The sequence below is a fragment of the Oryzias latipes genome, chromosome 1, assembly GCF_002234675.1.
Source record: "Oryzias latipes chromosome 1, ASM223467v1".
NCBI lineage: Eukaryota > Metazoa > Chordata > Actinopteri > Beloniformes > Adrianichthyidae > Oryzias > Oryzias latipes.
The window spans coordinates 28,303,236-28,328,815 of NC_019859.2; the positions used below are offsets into that span (position 1 = coordinate 28,303,236).

Sequence of the window (25,580 nt, forward strand, 5' to 3'; positions counted from 1 at the left end):
TTTTGCTTTTTTCTTTCTTTTTTCAAATTTAAAAACATAAAAGCTATGTTTTAATGCCTAATTCAGGGTTGATTTTTATCGCTCAGAAAGCTGTTTTAGAGAAAAGTCTGAGGTTTTTAAGCCTGACATGAGACTGAAGTTGATTTTTAGTTTGCTCTGCCTCTGTTTGCAAGGGTTTCTGAAGGAAAATAACCATAGGAACAGCATACCTGCAGAGAAGCTCCACCAGCACATACTGTCCTTTTTGAACTTTTGCCTGGCCATGTTAGAATCTCTGTCTGCCAACCTACTGGCTAGAATTTGTTTGTGTGTGTATGGGGGGGGGGGGGGGGGGGGATGAAACTTTATCAACAGTGTGGGAGGTTAACAAAGTCTGAAGGATACGATGAGATTTGCAAGCTCAAATTTAGCTTTTAATTTGATGGCAGTACGAGTACCCTGGAGGCCCATGGGAGATGAGTGCGTGGTGGTGCTACAGACGTATCCCTGTAAGTCCCACCATCCCTGCATGGCATGCTCTTGCTTGTTTCATGGGAATTTCCATTCTGTGCAATAGAGCCAGCAGCTCAGCCTTTGCCTCAATATTCTCCATTGCTGTGATGACATTCATCTCCAAAGACATTGAACTCAACCATGGAGTTTTGGGTCACTTTATTGCAACAAAGAGGATTGTAAGGTCATCAATTTCAACTCAACCTGTTATGACTCAACAAAGGTCGTCACCTCTTAGGCTGCCTCCCCACCCCGAGAAAACAACAACAAAAAATTGCTCACGTTAGTATTTGTGAGAACCCATTCCCCCAACCAAGAGCAGGCCTCTGCTGTAAGGATGGAAACATGTGACAGGCGATTATGTCAGATGAAAAAAAAAAGTTTAAGGACCAATGGCTAGGATTTGAGAATACCTAGTAACTGTCACTTCTGAATGGAAGAAGAGGAAACAGAGAGTCCGGTGCAAAGAGAAGGTAATGTTAGTAAGAGGGTGTTTCTGTGCTGTTTTTGAATGGACAACCAAAGACAGGCAGTGACTCAGGAGCAGTAACCATGTATTTTACAAGCTCAGGAGGGTTTGAGAGTTAGACCAGATAAGAAGCTGTGGGGATCAGGGTAATTGGGAGAGGAAAAAAACTCAGGAGAGGTCCTCCAACTCCAGGTCCAAAAAAAGGAAGAGGTCAGGCAGAACGGCAGAACATGGCAGTTTCTGTTCATTCTGCTCAAGGGTGGAGTCAGACACTAGATCCACAGTTTTACTGATGGGTTTAAGGAGATTGGGTCGCAAAAAATGCTTTTGGGGTGTTTATTGATGGGTTCCAAGACTGTATGCATATTTGAATGACAAACTGTATCAGTGTTCTCTGTTGAACTTTTGACGTGTGCAATAATTTGTTTTGATTCATCTTATGCTTATTTGGCCATTTGTCACAGGGAATACATATTATATATCTATATAAAGAGAGAGAGAGAGAGAATATAGAATATATATATGTTTCTTTATTTTCTTGACTATGAAAATTGAAGGCTTCAAAACTGTGAATTAACACATGTGGAATTATATACATAACAGGAAAGTGTGAAACAACTGAAAATATGTCATATTCTAGGTTCTTCATAATAACCACCTTTTGCTTTGATTACTGCTTTGCACACTCTTGGCATTCTCTTGATGAGCTTCTAGAGGTAGACACCTGAAATGGTCTTCCAACAGTCTTGAAGGAGTTCCCAGAGATGCTCAGCACTTGTTAGGATTTATTCCAAATTGAAGGCATGCTGAACCAGCATGCTGAACGGAATCTTGCAGCGGCATGCTATTCCGTCCGGTTTGCGTTTAGTTGGAGTATCATTTATTTTTCAACAGGACAATGACCCCTCCGGGCTGTGTAAGGGCCATTTGACCAAGAAGGAGAGTGATGGGATGCTGCGCCAGATGACCTCCACAGTCACCGGACCTGAACCCAATAGAGATGGTTTGGGGTGAGCTGGACCGCAGAGTGAAGGGAAAAGGGCCAACAAGTGCTAAGCATTTCTGGGAACTCCTTCAAGACTGTTGGAAGACCATTTCAGGTGTCTACCTCTTGAAACTCATCAAGAGAATGCCAAGAGTGTGCAAAGCAGTAATCAAAGCAAAAGGTGGTGACTATGAAGAACCTAGAATATGACATATTTTCAGTTGTTTCACACTTTTTTGCTATGTATATAACTCCACATGTGTTAATTCACAGTTTTGATGCCTTAAGTGTGACTACAATTACATAGTCATGAAAATAAAGAAAACTCTTTGAATGAGAAGCTGTGTCCAAACTTTTGGTCTGTACTTTATATGTGTGTATAAATATACATACACACACACACACACATATATATATATATATATATATATATATATATATATATATATATATAAACCAAAGTTTGTTTAACACCACATGTTATTGGTTAGATGGAAGGGTATTGCTTTAATGTGCTGCTAGGATACCCCCTCCATAACACACACCCTTAAACCTTTATAGTGGTGGGACGTTTGTAAACTCCTAATTTGCTCCATGACACAACTTAGAGCCTGCTTGGTGGTTCGTGTTTGTTGCTCTGACAGAGGCTTCTTGCAGGCTTGCATCCTCGTGAAGCCACAGTAAAGCTCAAGATGATGAGCCTGGTTGGGATCTCACACAAGGATGGTGAGCAGCAAAGCTGTGAGGTGGTCTGTGAATAGCTGTCAGTATATGTAACTAATTGACATTGGAGGTCTGTACTAATGTGATTATGGTGGACCATATCCAAAAGACCAGGACCTGCCCAGATTCTCCTCAGAGTTCAGAGATTAAACATTATTTCATGATGTGCTGAGGATTCACCTGCTCACACCAGGCTTAAAGGTGATTCATCTGACCCATACACGACTGTATCATCAAATTATGGGTCACTAGATCAGATCAAAGGTTACACGGTAGGTCAAAGGTGAGCAGACCAAAAGTTAGTGGATACCCAGAGATGCATTCGAGTTTATCTGAAAGTGTCCTTCATCTAAGGTCAGGTTTAGCATCACAGTGTTGATTCTGTGCTACTCTGGATTGCCATGATGTGGATCTGCGTTCAGAGCTGTAGTGCAGTAAGAACAACTGAAAAACGAAAGCATCAGCTGATGTTTTTCACTTAAGTACCGTCTGCACACACAGCCACATCAGTATGTCAAGTCTCTGGATCCAGTTTTGATCATTCTCCCTGGTTTTATTGAATAAAACGTTTACAGGCTTTCACAACTCTTTTCCGGTCCTGACATCTCTAGTCCCAGTATCCCTTATGATGTCACAAGCTTCAGTATCAGGTGCTGCTGGCTGACAGGAAACATGGCTGATCAAGACCCCGTCCTTCTCTTGGTTAAGAAGTCAATTTTGTTTTTTTTCTACTCTGATTGTACTTTAACAGCGGGTTAAAATACAGAGGTTCTACAACGTCTAAGAGCTTGTTCTACACTGCATCACATTGTATCTGTGATGCTTTTTGGCCTGATTTTAAACTGAAATTATGTTTAAAAATGCTTTGTGTAGTTTATTCAGACGAATGGATGAAGAGACCGACACTTTATTCATACCTGGAGGGAAGTTCTTAAACTTCATTCCTATCAGGAGCTGCACAATTCACATACAAACTACATTTCTCTCGGTGGTGGAGGAGTGTTGGGTATGGGCATGGTCAGATTAGATGATAATTAATAACGGCACCCGCAGACTTGTTTTTCCATCATGCAGGCTGTGTCCTTAAAGAGTCTTTGAGACCCTTTTTGGTCCCAAAAAGCCTAGGGCAATTAGGTTCTAGTCTTCCTTTGATTTATGCAAAAAGCTTCTGAAGTTGTCATCCATTTTCCACACCAGTTGAAAGACCGCGAGCTCTCTGCCCGGTTGGGCAAGTACGACAAAGAGCATTTCATGAAGCTGCAACTGTCTCTCCGTCCTAAGTGTCCAGAGTGTCTCTCCACAAAGTTCCAACAGCTCACCTCTTCCTAAACATCTACAAAAAATGTGAATTGTAGTTTATCATTTCAGTATCTCCATCTTGCTTAGTTGAATGTGGCAAAAGTTGTAAACAGATCTGCAGTTTAGTATAAACTGTCAGACATTTTGGTTCAGGTCTGAAGGATTTACACAAGTATAGGCACAAAACTGACGTAGGTGATCAGTTCCAATGAGTTCAGCACCACAGACAGCAACAACAGATTTTTCATTTTTTCAACCCAAAAACCCTCAGCACCCCCACGTGCCTCCAAGGCACGTTAACGTTGAGAGTTGGGTCATCTGGACCCAACTAGACAGTGCGCTGAACCTTTTTTCTTCAATGATTTGTGATCTTCACTGGTGTCCATGGATTACATGAAATCTTCTCCACCTTTGTCCTGGTAGGGAGAACACATCAATGTAAGGGTGGGGTCATCTGGACCCCATAGGATAGCACAAGGGATATTCAAATATAAAGGCAGGAAAAGTGTTCGCCAACTTTAAAAACCCACTCCCACATTAAAATGGAACATGTAGAAGTAAAGACTGAAGATTTTTTAAGGGTCTGAGGAAAACTTGTGAGAGGAGCCATTTTCCTTAAACACTTGAATTTTGTATGAAACTATTAAGAACAACTGATGTTTAATGCTTCAGGAATATGTCCAAACCCAGTTTCCAAAGCAGAAGGCAGCAAAGCCACAAATCATAAATAGCTCATTTTCTTCCCTCTTGGAGGCAAGAAGGATGTTTGTTTTGGAACCTCCATCGCTGTTAACTATCAAAGCTCAAAAAGGGAGTTATTTGCTAAAATAAGGAAGAGATGAATCACCATGTACACATGGTTCTGGAGTTCTGGGTTCTGGAGTGTAGAATCAAACCATGTTTTGGGCTCACTCTATGACAGATGTCCTTATAAGGTCATAGGTTAAAATCGTTTTATTAGGTCAAGTTTATCCAGAACAAAAAAACGTTTAAGAATTCAGAAGTGAAGCTTTCATCTTCCTGCCTTTCAAGACAAAATTACCCCGAGAACAAGTGATAAAATGAACAAATAAAATGTTCCATCTGAAAAATATTTATCGTTTATATAAACACAGTTTGTACTAAAGTGACTGTTCACAAATTGTTTTTTTTATCAATCACATTTACACCTTTTCCTTAAGTTTGTTGAAGCATCAAGAAAAAATACATGGAAACCTCTTAACACTCAATTTGTGCATTTTCATGTTTGTCATTAAAATCCTCTTTAAACTATTAAAAAATGATGAATTTAGAGCAGAAATGGTGTTTTTGTGGCATCGTTTCAACATTTCATGTAGATTTCAGTCCTTCTGTTTGTTGTGAAGTGTGCTGATCAAGGCAAACATCTGCAGGCCATGAAGGGGCCACACCAAGGAACCTCAGCGTTTCTGTGTGCACTTGCTCATACACCCCGAGGGGGGAGGACAAGCACCCTCTGCAAGGAACGCTGCATGAAGAGCTGGCTGCTGAATGTTGAAGACGACGATGAAGGAACCTCAACACCTTTGAATTTGGACAAGAGGACTTTTGGGACAATCTCTCAATAAGGAACCAAACCATCAGAACCCTCAGAGACTTGGCTTTGCTGACCTTTGAACCCATCAAGCTGGAGCTGATCAACCATTGTGGGGTTGCCTAGGCGATGGGATGCTAAAACACAGCAAATGAAGCCAGAGTCTATGACTGACGATGCGTCTAAGTGTATGTTAAACGTGATGTTGCAGCTTTCACATCAGATTCAGCCTCTGCGTAGAGGGATGGGGAAGGAAGGTGACCTCTGTTCACGCTGGTGGAGAAGAGAAGTGAGAAAAAAGGAAACGTCCTCTGCTGCTGCAGTGAGGTCTTCACTTTCCCTCCCAGGCATCCTCCCTCTGCCTGGCAGCCATACGCTTCAGCTCTGCAATGGAAACACAAAGACGGATCGAGTCAGGAGCCCAGGACCGAGAACCCCTCTTCTCCTTCCAGAGGAGGAGCAGAGGAGCCCCATGGTTACCCCAAGGCAATGCTTCTCAAATAGTGGGGCGCGCAGTAGTAGCGGTTTTAGGCAAAGGTAATACGGGCAATTGCCCGGGGCGCAAATTTAACGGGGGGTGGGGGTGACAGCGGCTCAGTCCTTGGAATCAAATCTGCGCAACTATTGGTTTACTATTATCTGTTATATCAGAGTTTGTAACAGCCTGAAACTGCTCCTGTCTCCTGTCAAACGCGGTTCGCGTGTGTGAGAAGGAAAGGGGAGGGGTAGTGGGCTCAGACTGCGAGATGTAACAGCGCACGCGGAGCGCTAGATTGCGTAACACCAGGATCATTGCGTGCCTTTAGATTACTCAGCTCATTCTAATGTCATTCTTTATTAACCATTGTAGACATTTTGATGTGTCTTTATTTTCCATAAATGTATTCTTTGGCTGCCCGTTTAGTTGGTGTCAGTATTTGACAGAAACACAGCAGGTAATGCAGGAAAATAGTTGCGCTTTTTGAGCTCAATCTATCATTTAGGGAAAAAAATCAGCACAATGTTTTTTTTTACCTGTGTCTTCAGACTAAAAACATTAAATATATTGGTGTTGCTGTGTTAATGTTTCAGATCAATTTACATTTAATATTATTTATTGATTGAATTATTTTTCTCACCATCAAATGGTTCAGTTGGTGAAAATGTTTCTAGTTTAAATAAGTAATGACAGATTTTTTTATTTCAGGCACTTTAAGCTTTTTTCTGTTTTAGACTAGAACAGAGTTTCTGTGGCAAAATAAAGTTAATATTTGTTGAAAGTTGATTTATATTGCTTTTTTGTTTTGTTAATGTTAAAAGATACAATTGTAGGTATACTTACACAATTTTTATTGATACTAAACTATACATTGTCACCATGCGAGTGTGTGTGTGGGGTGGGGGGTTAGGGGGGCGCAAAACATTTTTTTTTTCCCTAGGGGGGGGGGGGGGCTTTGAAAAAAAATAATTAAGAAGCACTGCGCCAGGGTAAAATTGCACAAGGCACGTGCACATGCTCTTCACAGAGCATGCTCAGAACACGGAGTAGCCAGACAGAGTTTGCATATGTATTTAGGGCAGTGCTGAATCTCGGACTGGTGGTGCAGAGAGGAACACTCTGATGTTCCACCTTTCTACGGAATAAAAATGAAAACATCCCCCCCGTGTGGTGGAAAACGTGTGATGCAGCCAGTAAGGTCGTATCAGGAGGAAGCACACCCCTCCCCTCTAGACGTTATCATGGTTTCGCATCTTCACCAACATCTGAAGTTTTTATGTTAAATCGTCATTTTTAACTGGCTTTCAGGTGTTAGAAGGCTTTTTTTTAAATACTTTCTTTTGATGTTAACATTTAGCTTTTTGAGAATTTGTTTTTAGACACATGGTCTGCACCTTTGGCCTCCTGTAGCTTCCTCCTCTCCACTTCGCGCTGCTCTTTTGTCACGTTGCTTTTCACGCCCAGAGCGCCAATCACCAGCTGCCGGGCCAGAGCGGCACTCGTCTGAGGTCTCTCTTTGGGGGGGAGGAGGAAGTCTGAGGAAAACAGGTTGTAAAGAGAATCAAAACCTAATCAGGGAATACGAGGGGGAAAAGCTGTGTAAGCTGGTACCAGAGCATTCCCGGGCTTTGGCTTTGGTGGCAGGAGAGGACTTGTTGAGCGGTCTGACTTTCATCAGCTGATGTTTGGATCTCAGAGCTTCACGAGCTGAGGAGCAAACTACAATGAGGACGAGAGAAGTACTGTGATGTTGGCACCAAAGGCCGACTGACCTGCTACGGGGCTGGAGAAGAGGCCCAGAGCGTGGGTGTCATCAACCCACTTGATGTCAAAGCCCCCCCGCCTGAAACAGTCAGAAGAGAGGATCAGCTGGGACACATTGGAGGCTTTAGTCGACGTTGGGGGGTCCAGCCTGGAGGACCCCTCCCAGCTCTGCTGCTGCTCTGTCAGGCAGATGATGGACAGCAGCTGTTCCTGAACTTCTCTGAAGAACCATCTTTCTTGATTTGAACCACAGACTGTATGAGAGAACTGGACCGAGTGAGTGTGACGTCACCCATAGAAAACGGCATCTATGCTCCAGCAAAATGAAATCAATGCAGCAGAGGAGCTGGGCCATAGAAAAAATGAGACCGTTGATTTTTTTTCATTCCAAATGTTATTTTTGATTTGAATAGATTTTTCCACCTGCTTTAACTTTCCTTAACAAAATAGCTCGATAGCACGTAGCATAATAGTATCGTAGCATCAGTGCCTGACAACACTGCTGTCAACAAATCAACACTTTTCATTCAACTTTGTGTTGCTGCTGTTAGTCCAACAGCTTTATCCTCCAGTTCTTTCTGGATCCTGGTAGAAATCCTCACATGTTCGGCTGCTTCATCAGCTTAAACTGAAGTTACAAGGAGGCAACTAGAAGCAGTTTTGGGGGTGGGGGTTTTTTCTTCTGGCGAGTGTGCTGGTGTATTTTTCAGCCTTGTGGAAGTAGCTTCTCTCTGCTCAGAAGAATCTGTCAGTCAAACCTTTCGAATGTTATACATGGGAGCGGGGGGGCATGTCACACTCTTATTGAGGCATCTGATTGGTCAGTTCACAACTTGAATAACTGGCACAACAGAAAAAAACAGGAAACAAAAGAAGATGTTTGAAAAAAAGGTAACAGAGCAAGAACAGTTATTCTGACAAATAGAATGAGTAATTGCCGATTATTTCTAAATAGAAGTCTGAGATTTCCGCTTCTTGGAACCAGTGGGGAGGGGTCACTCAGTCCAATTCTCATGTGATGTTTGTGAGGAATGACACTCTGACCTCAGATCGGCCTCCGTCTGAGCAGCTTTTAGGACTAGCTGTTAGAAAAGGTTTCTGTCTGTTTGAAGCATACGTACTGGGAACACTGGAACAACTTGAGGAGATCTTCTGTCTTGAAGTCAGCAGGAAAGTCGTAGATCTCCACAATATGAGAGAGCTCATCTTCTCTGAGGTCCACATCCTCTTCAAACTCTCTGTCCATGCGGTAATAGTCAAACTGGGGGTCCTGGATGGACTTCTTCTTCCTCCCCTCCTTTACCGCCAGCTGCACAGGCAAATGAGACGAGATTGGAAAAGCAGCAGCAACAAAGATCAACAGTGGAACGCTTGTCTGTTGGTGTTAAATCCTCCTCAGTGCCGCCCTCCTCTCAGGTCTCCACATCCCTCTCACATCTATTACTGCAACTCTACAGCTGCGGATCTGTTACACAAATGCACAAAACTTTATATCGAAATTCTGGAAATGTCATAAAACACAATTACACTGTTTCCATAAATCATTATTATGGGAATAAACACAAACCAATTCATGCAATAAGTTATTGAAAAACACGGCGACGGTTGTGAGTAATACTTTGATTTACAGCAGATGCATTAAAATTCCTGCCACGGCATCAGGGCTCATCTACCAAAGGAGACGTTGGCGTCTTATTCAGCCCACGGAGCGGCAAGCTCCTTACACGTGGCCACGGATTAAGCAATTTTGGGAAATTGTGGTTAGTCAGTAGCTGTGGCTCCAACAGTTTGAAATGACACGCTGAATTTCTGATGAGCTGTGTGATGCTGTGGGACCTCTGGTGGCGCCCGCCGCGCAGTGCCACCACGGCAGCCGGTTGTTGGTCACGTGACTAAAAAAAGTGTTTCCATTGCAGTTTGTGAAATGTGTCCATTTCTCAAAAAACACCTCATCTAAGTGCGAAAAACTATTTTTTTGATAAATATATGTGGGGTTTTTTTTTATTATTGTGTTTCCGTAAAGGTCAACTTATTATTGCAAATCCAATTGCGCAATTTCATAGTCAAAGGAAATGCGGCTTATGATCTTCCTCAAAAAGTCCAGAATCAACTCCTGTGAGTAAATCATCAGAAAAATCTCCACTGTTCAAATTCCTTCTGTGCTTTAACCTCTTCTCCCCTCCATACTTATCTCACCGTCATTTCCACCCGACGTGACAGATCCTCATCCACTCCTCACTGTGGGAGTGGGTTTTTAAAGTTGGCGAACACTTTCCTGCCTTTATATTTGAATATCCCTCGTGCTATCCTATGGGGTCCAGATGACCCCACCCTCACATTGACGTGTTCTCCCCATTTCATGCATTTATTTCTGTCAGTCTGCTTCCACACTTTGGACCTCGCTCTCATCAAACATCTCAGACGCTCATCGTAGTTTTAAGTTGAACCTCATCTGTTAAGGACGGTCCATTTGTTTTTCATTTAATCTGGTTTGCTAAAGACAAATGTTTTTTTAAAGACCCACTCAGATGAAATTGGTGTTTTTGGTGCTTTTAATTTTTTCCTGCAACAATTTTCTCATGATGGACACATAAAAAGAAAATTAAGCTTAAAATTGGGTTTCTGAGTATTCTTTTATTCAAGTTGTTGTGAATCAGGAGCAGATCAAAAATGATGTTTCAAAAAGAGCTTGTTTATTACATAGAAAATATGCTGGGGGGGGGGGCACAAGCTTTCTTCTCGGCTCCATTCTGATGCATCCAAAAATGGTCATGGCCAAAAGTTTTGAGAATAACACGAATATTAGTTTTCACAAAGTTTGCTGCTAAACTGCTTTTAGACATCTGTTTCAGTTGTTTCTGTGTTGTACTAAAATATCAATGGGATTAAGATCTGGGGGGTTTCCCGGCCATGGACTCAAAATTTCAACGTTTTGGTCCCCGAGTTCTCACTTTTCCCTGATGGCACGGTGCGCCGTCCTGCTGGAAAATGCATCGTTTGTCACCAAACTGTTGTTGGATTGTTGGAAGAAGAAGACATAGGCTCAATATCTAGACTAGATGGCCCTAAGCTTCTTAAGTTTGATGACAAAAAGCATAAGTGATAGGTTTCAGTCCAAAGAGCTCCTGTGGCCCCTCCTCAGCGGAGTTGGGTCCCTTGGCTCCACTTTTAAAACAATCTGTGTCAAACCTGAGTTTTAAAATGAACAGTGATTTTAAACATGACTGCCAAATGAGCTCAGTGGTAAAATCAAGTTTCTTTTATTTGAGACAGTTGGTTATGGTGAAAACCCTTTTTACCAAAACAACATTTAGAGACAGTAATCCATGCTTTCCAACGGGTCCAGAACGCTGCTGCTCGGGTTCTGGTCGGGGCGCGCAAGAGGGACCACATCACCCCCATCCTGGCTACCCTTCACTGGCAGCCTGTGAAGGTTAAAGTTCATTTTAAGATACTTTGATTTGTTTGCAAATCTTTAAACACTCATGCACCGTCGTACCTCTCTGAGCTTCTCGGTCCCTACACCCCGACCCGGTGCCTCAGGTCTGCTGATCAGCTTCTCCTGGAGGAACCGAGGTCCAGGAGGAAGCTCAGGGGGGCACGAGCGTTTTCAGTCTGGGACGCATTACCACTGAGCATTCGGCAGGCATCCTCGCTGTTCGTTTTTAAGAAACTTCTCAAAACCCGTTTTTAGCGCAGGCCTTGAACGCAGCATGAGACTCTGCTCTGCTGGTGTGTTTGACTGTTTATTGCTTTGCTTTTCTGTGCTGTTTTTACACTTTTATGTCACTTAATTATACTTTTTATCTTTAATTGTTTTAACCATTCAGCTGCTGTTTTTATGGTTTTTGAGCTTTTAATGTACTGCACCTTGTTTGACTGCAGTCATTTTAAGACATAAAACCTAAACTCAATACTGCTCACCATTTATACTGCAATGGAAATGTTAGGTTGGGGGTGTGAGGGGCGTTAAACTAGTGGCACGGGGCGTAAACAAATAGTTTAGGAAGTGGGGACAGGTTTGCTTCGCGCCAACAGTCTCGCAACTTGGTGGCAAATTTCGGATGAACTTTTACCGCTCTGCAGAAAACAAATCCAAGAAAACAACACAGGGTTTTTTTTTTCACCAAAAATGGCAGAAGACCACTGGGAACCCTTTTAAATAGATCCAAAGATGATCAGAGTGAGACTTTTATGCTGTTTTTGCTTGTGTGTCACTGGGTTTATGCACAGGAACAAGCGACCGGACTTTAATAGTAGTTCAGCTTTAGCACATGTTTTTCTTGACTACATTTAAAAGTTTCTGTTCTGAAGAACATAAAGGTCTTTAATACTTTCCCCTGTACTTTCTGATTATTTTTTTCCTTTCTTGTGTGAAAATTATTTTAATTTGGTCCCATCGTTTGTTTGTTTTTTCTGTATTATAAAGCTAATCATGGCAAGTTTAATTTCCTTTGTGTACATTAGTTGCATTTTTTTTCCAACAGTTTGAATTGATTTTTTTCCCTGTCAAACAACCTGACAGTTTCTGAAGGCGTGTGTGTTCTTTTGCTTTCTATGTTTCATCATCATGTGAATTACAATGCGGGAAAAGATTCAGCAGATCTTCCAGCCTCCCCTCCCTCCCTCCCTCCCCTGGAGCTCACCTCCTCCATCAGGTAGGGGTCCAGGCAGTCCCCCTCGTCGTTGAACAGGGTGTCCCAGCTCTCGGTTTCCTCGGCCTGGCCGTCTGCCCGCTGCTCCTCCGGGTCCGGTACCCGCTCTGCCTCTTCCACCGCGGCATGCTGGGCGTCCTGGTGGTGTTCCTCCTCAGCAGGAGCCGCTTCGGGCTCCGCTTGCTGCTCAGGCTCAGCCGCCGCAGCCTTGTCCTTCCTGTTTCTGGCGTTTTTCCGCGCCTTGTCCGAGTAGCGCGGCCTGGCCTTGGGTCTGCGCTCCTCTTGAGCGTTGTCTTTAGCGGCGGGACCCCGGTGTTTGGGGACGCGCTGGGTCTGGCTGCTTCCTTCAGACTGAGAGCTGGGTGGAGGCGCAGGCTGGGCGGCGCGTTCTTCCATGGATGAAATGCTAGTAGAACATCTGCATAGGAAACACAGTCAAGGCGATGCTAGCTAAACAAGTTAACTGCTTTGCTCTCCTAAAAATTCGTCATCATTCATCACACATGAGTGTTTATGAAGACCACGGATACATATTGCATCAAAACACAAATTATCCATGTAATAAACCCCGTGGATATTTAAAATGTTTCGTACCTGAGTTATATTTTCATTCTCGAGCTCTGTAGACAGATTCTCTTCGCGTCACCAACGAAGAACCCGGCTTACCGCGAGGAATTATGGGAAATGTTGTGTTTATATGTCAAATGAAGGTAGTTTATGAAGCTAAATATACTATTATTCGGTTTATCTTCGTTTACTTTACAAAAACGACGGTGCATAGCGTTAACGAGAGAAAAGGTAGAAAGATTTCTATTCTTTACCAGCCAATGTGGAAAGGTACACACCGCAGAAGAAGAAACTGGAGGTCTTGAGGACACGCCCATAGAAATACAGGTCCGTCATTTGCCAACACGGCCGTCGTTCAAAAAGCTGCCTGCTGATTGGTTACATTGGTCCTCGTTATACAAACTGTTTCGTAAACATAGACTGAATGCTTGTGTAAGGTGGACAGACTGGTGCGCATCTTCACGGTTCGAAACCGAGTCCGTACCTGCAACCAGCGAAATGGTAAGAGAGCTTACTTTATTACTGCTTCTCTAAACTAGAGATAATTCCCGCAAAGCACATCACCAAACACATCTGGATAAGCAGAATAATCAAGCTGTTATTTTGTTTTTTAAATTCTTATAGATTACTTTCCTTGGCATCGGAGACTGCTTTTGTGTAGTAAAACTGTAGAATTCTATTTTTTTTATAGTGAGAGTGCAGAAATGTCAGAGAGTATTAATTTGAAATGTTAAAGTAAACTTTTATAGATTCACTAACAAGCGGATGTGGTTGGTGTTAAGTTATAGAATGTATTTTTATGACTATTTATCTGAATTTTGTATAACTACAACATTTATTGACCTTTTAACCCCTCCCCAATGCTTTTGCACATTCAGCTGCAGACACGTCACTGCAGCTCTCATTACATCTCTGATAAACCAATTAGTATTAGAATCAGACACTGCATTTGCAGCATTGTTCGAAACAATGACTACTGATCCATACAGGGACATGCCGTTAGCCACCTGAAGAAACTAAAGCACAAAATATGTATCCTCTGTCTGTTCCTTAAAGACCCACTGAGATGAACATGTTTTGGTGTTTTAACATGTTCTTGTGGATTTTTTCTGATTATGAAGGACATATTTAAAGATCATTTAACTTAAATTTTCCATTTCTGAGTATTTCTTTATTCAAATCAATGTGAAGCAGGAGCACACACAAAATGCCATTTGAAAAGGCTTGTAGCTATGAAGTAGAAAGCACAATGGACTGGGCACAAGCTTCCTGCTTGGCTCAATTCTGATGCGTCCGCTTGTAGATGACTAGATCCATGTACGTCTTTGTTTTCCCTGTCTGAGCTGGCATCTGACTCAAAACCGTGTGGCTGGATAGCTCCAATTTGCTTGCCATTTTTGTTCCACAACCCCAACCCCTATCATTAGGTTGGGCTTGTGAGGGACTGTAAGCTAGTTGGAGAGTAGGTAAACAAAGGGGGGGGGGGTTCTGGAAGTAGAGGCAGGCTTACTCCACAGCTTACAGTGGAGTTTCTAGTGAACCACTGCCGCTCTGCAGAAATTATGTCCTAGAAAACTACAAAGGTTTTTATGATTTTGGATAAAAACTGCATAATCATAATTAAAAGACTACTGGGAACACTTTTGAAATAAGATTAAAAGAGTGGGATGTTAAGAGAGACATTGGTTCAGTCCAGCTTGTTGATGTGGATATGTTGATGATGAATACATTTTCTGTATAACCTACACTTCTATGTTCCATCAGGGTGGAGTTTGGTGGACCTCATTGCTGCTTCTTCTCACACATCGGCACCATTCCAATGGCCAGAACCCTGAGCCGATGTTTCAGGCCATAACAAACACAATCCTTCCTCCTGACAATATCAACAATCCCACACAGCTCAACTACGGCATGGCTGTGACAGATGTGGATGGGGGTGGAGACTTGGAGGTGGTGGTAGCAGGGTGAGTCCTCTCATCTGACCAAATCGAGGTCCTGCTGACAAGCGGAAAAGATTCTTGAAGGGTTAACATTGTATCTATAGAATGTTGAGCAATACCAAATGTGTGTGGCGCTTCCTTTCAGGTACAATGGACCTAATTTGGTGTTGAAATATGACCCCATCAACAAAAAGCTGGTAAACATCGCCATTGATGACACAGAGTCTCCTTACTACGCGTTGAGGGATCCAAACGGAAATGCTATTGGAGTCACTGCCTGTGATGTGGACGGAGACGGACTGGAGGAAATCTACTTCTTGAACACAAACAATGCATACTCCGGTAGTTCCCTTACCACCCCTCAAGAATGTAAAACCGTTCTATATCATTGCTATTATCTGACATATTTCCTTACATGAGATGTTTTCTAGGGAAGGCAACCTATTCAGACAAGCTTTTCAAATTTCGCAATGGCCGCTACGAGGATCTGCTCAGTGATGAGATCAATGTGAATCGTGGCGTGGCTAACGGCATGGCAGGACGTTCCGTTGCCTGTGTGGACAGGAAGGTTAGTGCACCTGCTTTGTTCTGGACTTGATTGACCAGATGGATGGAGATGCTGACTTGATATTTTGGTTTTAATCAATAGATTTAGCATGTTTGACACGTTGGTTAGAAATATTTTAACAGGATGATTCGACATTTGAATTTTGAATGTTTTTATATACCATTTCACTGTGTTGGATCAACATGTTTTTATATTTAGGTTTGAGATATCTTTAATACACAGATTTGGCATTTTTCCATCCATCCATCTTCCTCCGCTTATCCGTACCGGGTCGCGGGGGCAGCAGTCTAAGCAGAGATGCCCAGACTTCCCTCGCCACAGCCACTTCCTCCAGCTAGCTCCTCTGGGGGGACCCCGAGGCGTTCCCATCCGATAGACGTAGTCTCTCTAGTGTGTCCTGGGTCTTCCCCGGGGCCTCCGCCCATTGGGACATGCCCGGAACACCTCCCCAGGGAGGCATCCGGACTAGATGCCCGAGCCACCTCAACTGGCTCCTCTCGATGTGGAGGAGAAGCGGTTCTACCAAACTCTCTGCATTTTTCCATAGACTTGAAATGTTATGACCATTGACTGTACATGAGAATTGGACCAAGTGAGTGTGACGTTATGCATAGAACATGGCTTACTTCCGGCTCCAACTGTGAAGTTATTGTGCCCCACTTGAAGGAGGCAAGCATCCACAGTGTTCCAAGCAGGAATTCTCACACCATCCAGACACACTTCTCTGTTTTGTCTTGTTTTATCTTCCAACTTTCTGAGATGTTTAGACAAGACAGTACCAGTAGTTTCTTAGCAGCCACTGTGTGATGGTGAGGTGTCTGATAACTTATGGTGAAAAACCTGAACAAAAACACAATGTTTGAGAAAATATTTAATCGATTTACAACAATAAATGTGTAACATTAATAATTTACCAATAGTTAAATTCATCTCTTTGTAGGCCTGCACAATAAATCTCAAATTTATCATCATCGCGATATCAAGCTGTGCAATAGGCATATCACAAAAGTCTGCGAAAATTGGGATAAATGGCAAACTTAAATGTGCTAAAACAATCAATGGCAGCTTGAAGTATTTGACAAATTAAATAACCACCTAACAACCCCAAATTGGATGGACTCTTACATGATTGACCAATTACATGGAACCCTTTTATGTTAGAGTCTCACCTCCTATGTAGACGAGGGTCATTTGGAGTATCATTTGAGGTATGTTGACTCTTGTTTAAATTAAGCTGTTGCAGTGAAATGGAAACTATATATTTAGCTGTTTTGCTATTTGTTCATGTATCCCCAGTTATATCATCGCAATAACGATCACTAATATAGTAAATGGCGAGTTTTCCTCATATCTTGCAGCCCTACTGCTGGGTGATTAATTCAACAACTTCAATTAATTTATCAAAAGTGAAAATTTAGGAATAAATAAATATATTTTTTAAACAGCAGTGTTTTTATAAATAACACTCAATTACTACAATAAATAAATGTAAAGGCTAAGCAAACATTTACGCAGACGTGGCAGCAGTCGCAGAAGCGCACAGTGGATCACCACATGTATGCTTCGCACGAATACTAAATCTAACCGGCTGCCTCTGTAATTTTGATGCTTTTGAAACAGTGATGAAAGTCTTCCGGGAATTCCCGGAAATCCGGGTTTTTGAGCAAACCGAACGTACTTTCCGGGAATTAAAGACCTGATCTCTACGGACAAATCGCTTTCCGAATTAAAAAATGGTCTGAAATCAGCTAATTTTAGCTTTATTTTCTAAATTTCTCCGCAGATCGCTTCCTCTATGGTCGTGGCCATCTCTCGTCTTCCCGGCCTAATTGACCAATGACGGGACGTTTTAGTTGCTTTCGGATGCGTCGATGGGTCTGATTGGCTCTGTCTGCACCACGTGGTCAGCGTGACTTGCTTCCCTAGAGACCAAAACTGGCGGACCCACGCTAAACTTTCACAAACACATCTGAAGAGTTTGCGATCAAATTTGTGTTAAAATAATGGCAGGCATCGTCATTATTGAGCGTGGTCACGACCTCAGTTGTGAGAAGACGATAAAAAACAAATTGAAGTGGTCTTGGCTGGAAAAAAAAGATTTTTAAGGTAGTGTAGGTCAAATACTTTTTTGTGTAAAATAATCTCAAAACCACATTTTGAAATAATTTCAATTTTAGTTTTGAGTTTCAGTTTTTATTTTGAATACATTTCTTTATCTAATTTATTTGTATTTCCTAATTACCATGATTTAGTTCAGTATAGTTGACATTAATTATAAGTATTTGATGGTTTGGACCCGCACTCCCTTAAAAAATAATGTTTACAATGTTTAGCTTAGTTTGTATGTTTGTTTTGATATTTCCCAGATTACTTAGTATTGGTGTTAAAGAATTGATGTATTATGTTATAGAATTAAAGTTTAAAGCAGATCCCATATTTTGATGTAATTATAGTTTGAGAAAACAGTGCAAGTGGATGTTGTACATCAGTCATTTCTAAAGCAGAAATAATGTATAAATAACTGAGGTATTTTCATAGAATATCATAGTTACTGGTGTTCTTTTTGCCATTTGGGGCTTTGATGTTACTATATTTTAGCAATTGTATGTTTTGCAGCTTTAAGGAAAAGCGTAGATTGTAGGATTGTGTTACTTTGAGCAATTTTCCAAATTCTTTTTTGGGACCAGCAAGTCCTTAATGGAGAGTCAAACTAGGGGTTTGAATGACAAATCATGATGCTCCAATTAGTCTTAGTTTCTTGATAAAGAAGTGAATAACTAGCTGCCAGAATGCATCTAAGACCACGTATTTTTCCAAAATTTCGCTCTGTGCCCGCCATATCGCTCAAAGAAAAGTTCAGGGATTTTTTCCTTACCTGACTTTCATCACTGTGAAATGGGTTATTCCTCTTTCCTGATCATAGGTTTGCTGACCTCTTGGAAAGCTTTGTTTGATCTGGATCTATGGATGCACCACATCCAAATAATTTTCAATGTATTTTTAGAAATTTACAACTTTAAATTCATTTTCCCTTAATTTTTCTTGGATTTTCTTTAATAAATTCTTACTTTAGATTTTTATTAGATTTTAATTTTTCTGTTTTTCCCCCCAACTTTTTTTCTTTTACCACAAAACTGAAATCTCTATAAACATCAGTTTCACCAGCAAAATAAAGTCAATTCAGTTGCCATTTCGTCAGGATACAGTCACCATCATGTGGTCTAGAGAAAGACCTAAAAGGATTGTTAATGGATGCAATTAAGGAAGACATGAAGGTAGCTGATTTTGAGTAGAGGATGCAAAAGACAGGGTCATATGTTTAGATCAGTGTTTTTCAACCAGTGTGCCGCGCCGTGGGAGATGATCAAGTGTGCCGTGGGAAATTGCCCTCATTAACTGCACTAACAACATTTCCCATCTCCAGGATTTCAGCTCTTTTTTCATCCAAACAAGCCCTGATAAAACACTGAATAATTAGGAATATAAAAGATCTTAAAATTACTTTTTCTTTGTGTTTATTTAATTCTATTGAAGACATTTTGATAATTATGACAGTACCGCGATTTACCTGCAGCTATAGCAGTTTGCGGAAAAGTCCCCGCCCCTTTAACTGTCTCCGCCAATCATTCTTGAAGGTTTAATCACATGTCATCAGTCTGACCAATCAGAAGTGCTTAAAGTCTTCACTTCCTTGTTCTTAATTCTGCTGATAAAGTCTCTCAGTTCCAACAAAAATACCAGCTAAAGCTCGTCTTTAGCGGTGTAGCTTTCCACAGAATCCGGTATCAGACCCTGGAACAAGTGAACAAAACAATGAAGCTGTCGATCAATACAGACCATGAATTTCTGCTTCTTTTTTTTTTGGGATGCTGGTGTGCCGCGGGATTTTTGTCAAGGTTAAAGTGTGCCGTGGCTCAAAAAAGGTTGAAAAACACTGGTTTACATGATTCACTGTGGTGACCCCTGACGGGAAAAGTTGAAAGGAAAAGAAGAAGAGCAGACGCCGCCGTGTTGATGCCAGAAATCGTTAGTAGGCAGTGATTGGTCCGAGTTGGGCTGAGTCATCGTTTCTACTGCAACCACTTTCACAATGAGAAGTAGGCTTGTTGGAAGTGCACACTCCTATCACTTCAAAGCGGGCTCTAAGAAATCTGTCAATCAAATAATTTGAACATTCAATGTGAGACCACATACCTTTATTGAGGCATCTGATTGGCCAGTTTATAACTTGAATAACTTCCACTACAGAAAAAAAAAAAATTATTTAATATGATCAAAAACATGTTAAAAAGGTATCAAAGCAAGAAGGTCATTTTGACAAATAGAATGACTCAGTAATAGCTGTTTATTTCCCTATAAAGTCTATGGGATTTTGGCTTCTTGGAGCCAGCAGGTTCTTCTTGTTTTGATGGCGAGGGAGGAGGAGCCTCTCAGTCCAGTTCTCATATACAGTCAATTGATTTGACATTTTTAATAATATTAAATATTAATATAATACAATATTTTTCTTTGACATGTTGATTCGACTCATTGCATTTCATATTATAAGTTTAAAGATAAGTGTCTTTATATTTTCATTCATTGTGGTTTAATGCAAATATTCAACACGTTTCAAAATGATGATTAAACGTCTTACTTTAAAATAACTTGCATTTAGATTCATTTGAAGTTGGATGTAGTTTGATATGTTAGTTTAAAGGGCCTGTATCATACTATTCATAAGATTTTTACAGTAAACAATATCCATGTATACGATAATATATTACCTTTGACACAGAAATGAATGAATTTTTTTATGAAATATTAGTTGTTTTCCTGAGCTTTTTTTCCAACCCGGAAGTAAGACGACTGGAGCTTTGAGGCAGCGTCTTTCACTCCTTTTGGGTGCTGCCCCTTTCATGACATCAACCCAGAGTCGGCCTCAGCAGCGTGTCTGCGTTTCGCCCACGGAACAAACCACCTCCAAACATTTGCAGTGATGGATGTGCATATGGTGCATAAAAAATGAAAGCATTTTGCAGATTACTGCTACCTTCTCAAATAAAGTGGGTGTGTTTGTGTTGTAATACACTTAAAAGCTCAAAAAATATATATTTTTCATGGTATGGGCCCTTTAATAAATTGGTTTTATGTATTTCTTTAAGTTGTTTTACGTTTGTTTCACATGTTAAATCCTCCATGTTGATTTGGGTCGATAGATGGTGGGGGATTTCTGAAACAGCTTGCTGTTAGTTCAGTGTGTTTCGACACATGCTCTTTGTTCGTCTGCAGGGAACTGGCCGCTATGCAGTCTATGTTTCCAACTATGCCAGAGGCAGCGTTGGTCCCCACGTTCTCTTAGAAATGGATGAAGCTGCCAGCGATGTCTCCAGAGGAGTCATTGCTCTGTCCGATGTAGCGGCTGAGGCTGGTGTGAGAAAGCTCACAGGTCAGAGGTCAAGCTGAAAAGTTGTGCTGTGTTTTGACCCTGCTTTGATCAAACTGCCATGTCCTTCACAGGTGGTCGTGGTGTGGTTGTCGGACCAATCCTCAACCACGTACGGTCTGACGTTTTTTGTGATAACGAGAATGGACCAAATTTCCTATTCAAGAACAAGGGAGATGGCACTTTTGATGAAATGGCCAGACAAGCTGGTGAGACCATGTTAGGATGAGAAGAAGAGAAAGAGAGGGCAGCTTTGGCAAACTTGGGTTCAGAAGTTCAAAATGTATTAACAAACCTTGTTGTGGGATTACATGGCACTTAGCTTGAGTACTTTGCATCTGTCAGACTTTTACTCATCAGTGTTTACTGCAGTAAACACTTCTAAATGTAACGTTTGTCAGCTTATTGAAGTTGTGAGTGCGGCTCCTGTGTTCATGATAGGAGTGACGGATGAGTTCCAGCACGGCAGAGGAGTAGCACTTGCTGACTTCAATGGGGATGGAAAAACAGACATCGTCTATGGCAACTGGAACGGCCCACACAGACTTTACCTGCAGACCAGCGACTCCAAATTTAGGGTAAGATCAGTGCAAGTCTGCAGCACAAGACATGGTGATAGAAAAGTGAGACTGGAATGCTGTGTTGTGCAGGATATCGCCACGGGAGGATTTGCCCAACCTTCACCTGTTCGCACCGTCATTGCTGCTGATTTTGACAATGACCAGGAGCTGGAGGTGTTCTTTAATAACATTGCTTACAGAGGAGACGCCCCCAACAGGCTGTTCAGGTTTGTTTGCAAACAATTACATAAGGTTTTTATTCCCAATGGGAGAACTTGGTACATGGCAGCACCTTGTGTCTGACTGCAGGGTGTCCAGGAAAGCAAACAAGGATCCAGTCATTGAGGAGCTCAACGTGGGGGAAGCTGCTGAGCCACAGGGCAGAGGAACAGGTAGGCCAGCCCCCACCCCCACCCCCATATCTCACACACACACACACACACACACACACACACACACACACTAAAGTACAATCAACCTTTTTGTCTTTGGAAGTGAATCTCTGTGTGTTCTGAACAGGGGGCACGGTTGCCGATCTAGACGGCGATGGACGACTGGACCTGCTCTTGGCACATGGGGAGAGCGCTCAACAGCCCATTTCAGTGTTCAAGGTCACACAGGTATGTGACAGGTCTGTCTCACACCTGTATGTCACGACTGTGTCTCATTGTGTGTGTCACAGGTGTGCGTCACAGTGTATGTTAACAAATCTCCATATCCTCTGTCTTCAGGGTTCCTCCAACAAATGGCTGCGTGTCATTCCTCGCACCCAGTTTGGGGCATTTGCCCGGGGGGCCAAAGTGACTGCCTTTACATCTCAGAGTGGCGCTCTGACCCGCATCATTGATGGGGGTTCGGGGTATCTGTGTGAGATGGAACCTGTTGCCCATTTTGGCTTGGGTATGTTTTGTTTACGTAGATTGTCAATGTCTTGATTTTAATGGACTAAACTAGTTTAAGCTGAGGGTTTATCCTGCTATTCTACTTCCTGTGCTTTACAAACATCTAAACATATGAACTGCATTAACTATGAAGCCACCAGAGGACCCAAGTCGGAGTCCTCTTGTGCCGGTCCCCAGCACAGCTAAAATACAGAGTTGAGTGAGGAAGGGGTTCCAGCGTCTAAACATCTCTGTCAAACCACCTGTGCGATCAGGCGACCCTTAAAGGAATATGCCAAAAGTAGTCAGATGCCACCCTGCTGTCCTTCTTTTAAAATACTTTATGGTAAATTTCTTACTCTTGTCATTGTTACGTTTACCTACGCAATTATTCCAAAGGAATTAACGTAAAGAATGTAGGAGTCATGTAGCACATTTTTGTGAAGTGAGGGATTACTTTGGAATAGCAGCTCCTAAGCTACGGACACACCGGGCATTTGAAGCATGTTCAAGAATGTGTGTTTAGCCCATAATGTTTACACTGGACACACAGGGAGGGGCTTCTTCTTCTTTTTTATTTTATTGTTTTTACTGTCTCCTAGCGCATGACTGCCACCTAAAGTTTGAAGGGATTTGGTGTGAAACGATGAAGTGGTGCAAATCCTATAAATCCTGTTCCAGACTTTTTCTTTCACAGCTCTATTCCGATATAAGAAAGACTTGGGGTCATATAATTTTGGGCGGGAACAAACAGCAATTATTAATTTATCTTCCAAGATCAATTTTCAAACGGTTAGCACTTCCATGAATTACAGGGACACCATCTGTACAACACTACCAAATCTGAGTTCCTGATTGGTCAAGGTTTGACCTGCTTTAACTGATCTCTCAATATCATCTGTGTCTTCCATGTGGTGACTGTAGATGAAAGTCACGGTCTGTGCTTCCATGTATCAACGAGGCTGAAAACTTGGACAGTTTTTGTTCAAGTTTGTTCCTGCCGCATTTGGCAGTAACTATTGTCCAGCAAGGAATTTGCAGCGTGTCTAAACCGAGGTGGAGGATAAAAATTCACTGTGTAAATGGCATTCAGTGAGAACGCAGCATTATTGTTTTATGCTGCTGGACAGTAAAATTTCCCTGGTTGAAAACAATAAGTTTTCTTTTTTTATAAATTCATTTCTTTGTTAAGGGTTCTAGGGTCTACCCCCTGGGTTCGTGTGTTGGCTGTGTAACAACAAAGGTTTACTTCCTGTTTACGTTGCCGTGTGTATCTGTTCAAAAGAAGTTGCTATTTTAGTGCAAATAAGCGTGTGTGGGGGGGGGGTACATCCATATGTCAGTAACTAACATGCATGTGCCATTAGTTTGTCCATGTTTCTATTTATTAAGAAACCACAAGTGTGCGCAGTTTGTGTTGTTAAACTGGTGTGAAGCTACAGCTATAGATGTATATATGGAGCAGCGCCAGAACAGTCTGAGCTCCTCTGAAATGTGTTTGCAGGAACGGATGAGGTGAAGGTTCTGCAGGTGTCTTGGCCAGATGGCGCCGTGATGAGCCGAGCCCTTCAGGCCACAGAAATGAACTCTGTGGTGGAAATCTCCTACCCGAGTGGGGAGATTCTGCCCATGCTGGAAAACAACACCCAGGTAGTCACATAAGTCATGGTGGTGTGTCTTTTGGAGACGGGGCCTGTCTGCTGTTGCTCATGCAAAGCTGTTTCTGCTTCTTTCAGTGCGGCTCTGGCTTTGCGGTGGAGAACGGTTTCTGTACAGGTGAGTCTGTGGCTCCTCCCCCACATCCAGGTTCATTCTTTTATTTTGAAATTCTTTCCTTTGCTGCTTTACCAGGTGTTTGAGGAGCATGCATGATCAGAGGCCGGCGCTGAAGCTCATGACCGTACCATGTTCTCCTCTGCTCCCCTTCACTCCTAATTCCCTTCTGTTAACGAGCTGCTTAATAAAGGTCATGATGTGTGCTCGCTCATGTCTGGATTTTATTGAAAAGAATCAGGTGTGTGTGTGTGTGTGTGTGTGTGTGTGTATATATGGGGGGGGGCAGTGCTGAAGGGTGAAGAGCATGGGGGGGGCAGAGTCAGCAATCTCTGTCTTGAGCAGCACCTCCCTAATGCTGGAGATTTCCTAATCCTTCCATGTTTCATCTGTTCTTCTGCCCCCCTCCCCCTTTCCCACTCCCCCATGCAGCATCATTTTTCTTTGGCTATCGCTCCTGGGCCCCCGCCTTGCAGGTTTCCAGCTGGACCTTGTTTTCTCTGCTGTGTGTCGCTGCATCATTTGCAGCTGCAGGTCCGAGCTGACAGCGGCTCTTCTGGATCCCACCCCCCACTCGGATGAATTCCTGTTACTGACAGGGTCTCTGTCCACAGGAGGGGGGGTTTGCATGCAGACGTCTGTAAGCGAAAGACGCTCCCAGGTTCTTGTGCACATGGTTTCTGCGTCTTCCATGCTGATGTCATCCACATGCTGCAGAGCTCAGCGTGGGGCAGTGTTGAAATCCTGGAGACCACAGAAATTCAAAGGAGGGGTCGTTTTTTCTCCGTCCTTAGATGTTTGCAGAGGTTTGATGTTGAGGAACTGGACAGAACCTTCTCAACGAAGTTAAACTTGAAATTCATCTGGAACTTTTTTTTATTGGATAAACCTAAAGGTTGTGTTTCCGAAAACCTCTTTTGGTTAAAGACCTATAGATCCGACATAAAGGAAGGAGCCATTGAATGCTATTTCCTTGACGGGGGGGGTCGTCAAACCTGTTTTATTGTGCCGCTTACGTGGACTCTGTAAGTTTGAAAGAAGAAAACTTCTAAATTTGCAGGAAAACAATATACAAATATGAAGAAAAAAAAGAAAAATAAATAGACATAAAAGCAAATCAGCACAAGAGCTATTTAAACAAAATGGGAATGAAAAAATTATACTACAGAGAACCCCATCAACTTCAAATTAGTCTTTGTCTTTTTTTTATTTGTCTTGATTGCTTTAAATAAACCAATTCCACCTGTTTGACACATTAATTTTGTGCTCTTAAAACACACATGACAGAGTTATTAATCCCAGCAATACATTTCCATAAACACAAACTTGAATATTCTGTGGGGCAAAATGTCTTTTTGTCATCACGTTGTTCCACTAAAAAAGATTAGTTTGGTCTGTGATGTTCATCACAGAAACACTTCAACTGTGAAATGCAGAATGTAAAAAAAG

At 42.1% G+C, this 25,580-nt stretch overlaps 2 protein-coding genes across 5 annotated transcripts; one reads left to right on the forward strand and one right to left on the reverse strand.

Moving 5' to 3' along the window:
- Nucleotides 1-4,903: 4,903 nt before the first annotated feature.
- r3hcc1l (R3H domain and coiled-coil containing 1 like) lies at nucleotides 4,904-13,324 on the reverse strand. Of its 3 annotated transcripts, none has more exons than XM_023959556.1 (7): nucleotides 13,012-13,267; nucleotides 12,409-12,835; nucleotides 8,884-9,071; nucleotides 7,771-7,841; nucleotides 7,610-7,705; nucleotides 7,393-7,533; nucleotides 4,904-5,904 (listed from the first exon to the last, which is right to left on the reverse strand). In XM_023959556.1, the coding sequence occupies exons 2-7, from the start codon at nucleotides 12,811-12,813 to the stop codon at nucleotides 5,852-5,854; spliced, it is 954 nt and encodes a 317-aa protein (XP_023815324.1). In that variant the 5' UTR covers nucleotides 12,814-12,835; nucleotides 13,012-13,267; the 3' UTR covers nucleotides 4,904-5,851. The 3 variants fall into 3 exon arrangements, with proteins under 3 accessions (XP_023815324.1, XP_023815318.1, XP_023815321.1); XM_023959550.1 differs by having other exon boundaries at nucleotides 7,610-7,717; XM_023959553.1 differs by having other exon boundaries at nucleotides 4,905-5,904; nucleotides 7,610-7,717; nucleotides 13,239-13,324.
- A 45-nt stretch (nucleotides 13,325-13,369) lies between these two features.
- On the forward strand, nucleotides 13,370-25,274 carry aspip (cartilage acidic protein 1). 2 transcript variants are annotated; one of them, XM_020706787.2, is made up of 14 exons: nucleotides 13,370-13,485; nucleotides 14,749-14,948; nucleotides 15,070-15,266; nucleotides 15,356-15,492; nucleotides 20,764-20,920; nucleotides 20,992-21,126; nucleotides 21,359-21,495; nucleotides 21,568-21,704; nucleotides 21,787-21,869; nucleotides 21,997-22,097; nucleotides 22,209-22,377; nucleotides 23,863-24,008; nucleotides 24,095-24,134; nucleotides 24,564-25,274. In XM_020706787.2, exons 1-14 carry the CDS (start codon nucleotides 13,483-13,485, stop codon nucleotides 24,674-24,676), a joined length of 1,755 nt encoding a protein of 584 aa, XP_020562446.1. In that variant the 5' UTR covers nucleotides 13,370-13,482; the 3' UTR covers nucleotides 24,677-25,274.
- The last annotated feature ends 306 nt before the right edge of the window (nucleotides 25,275-25,580 follow it).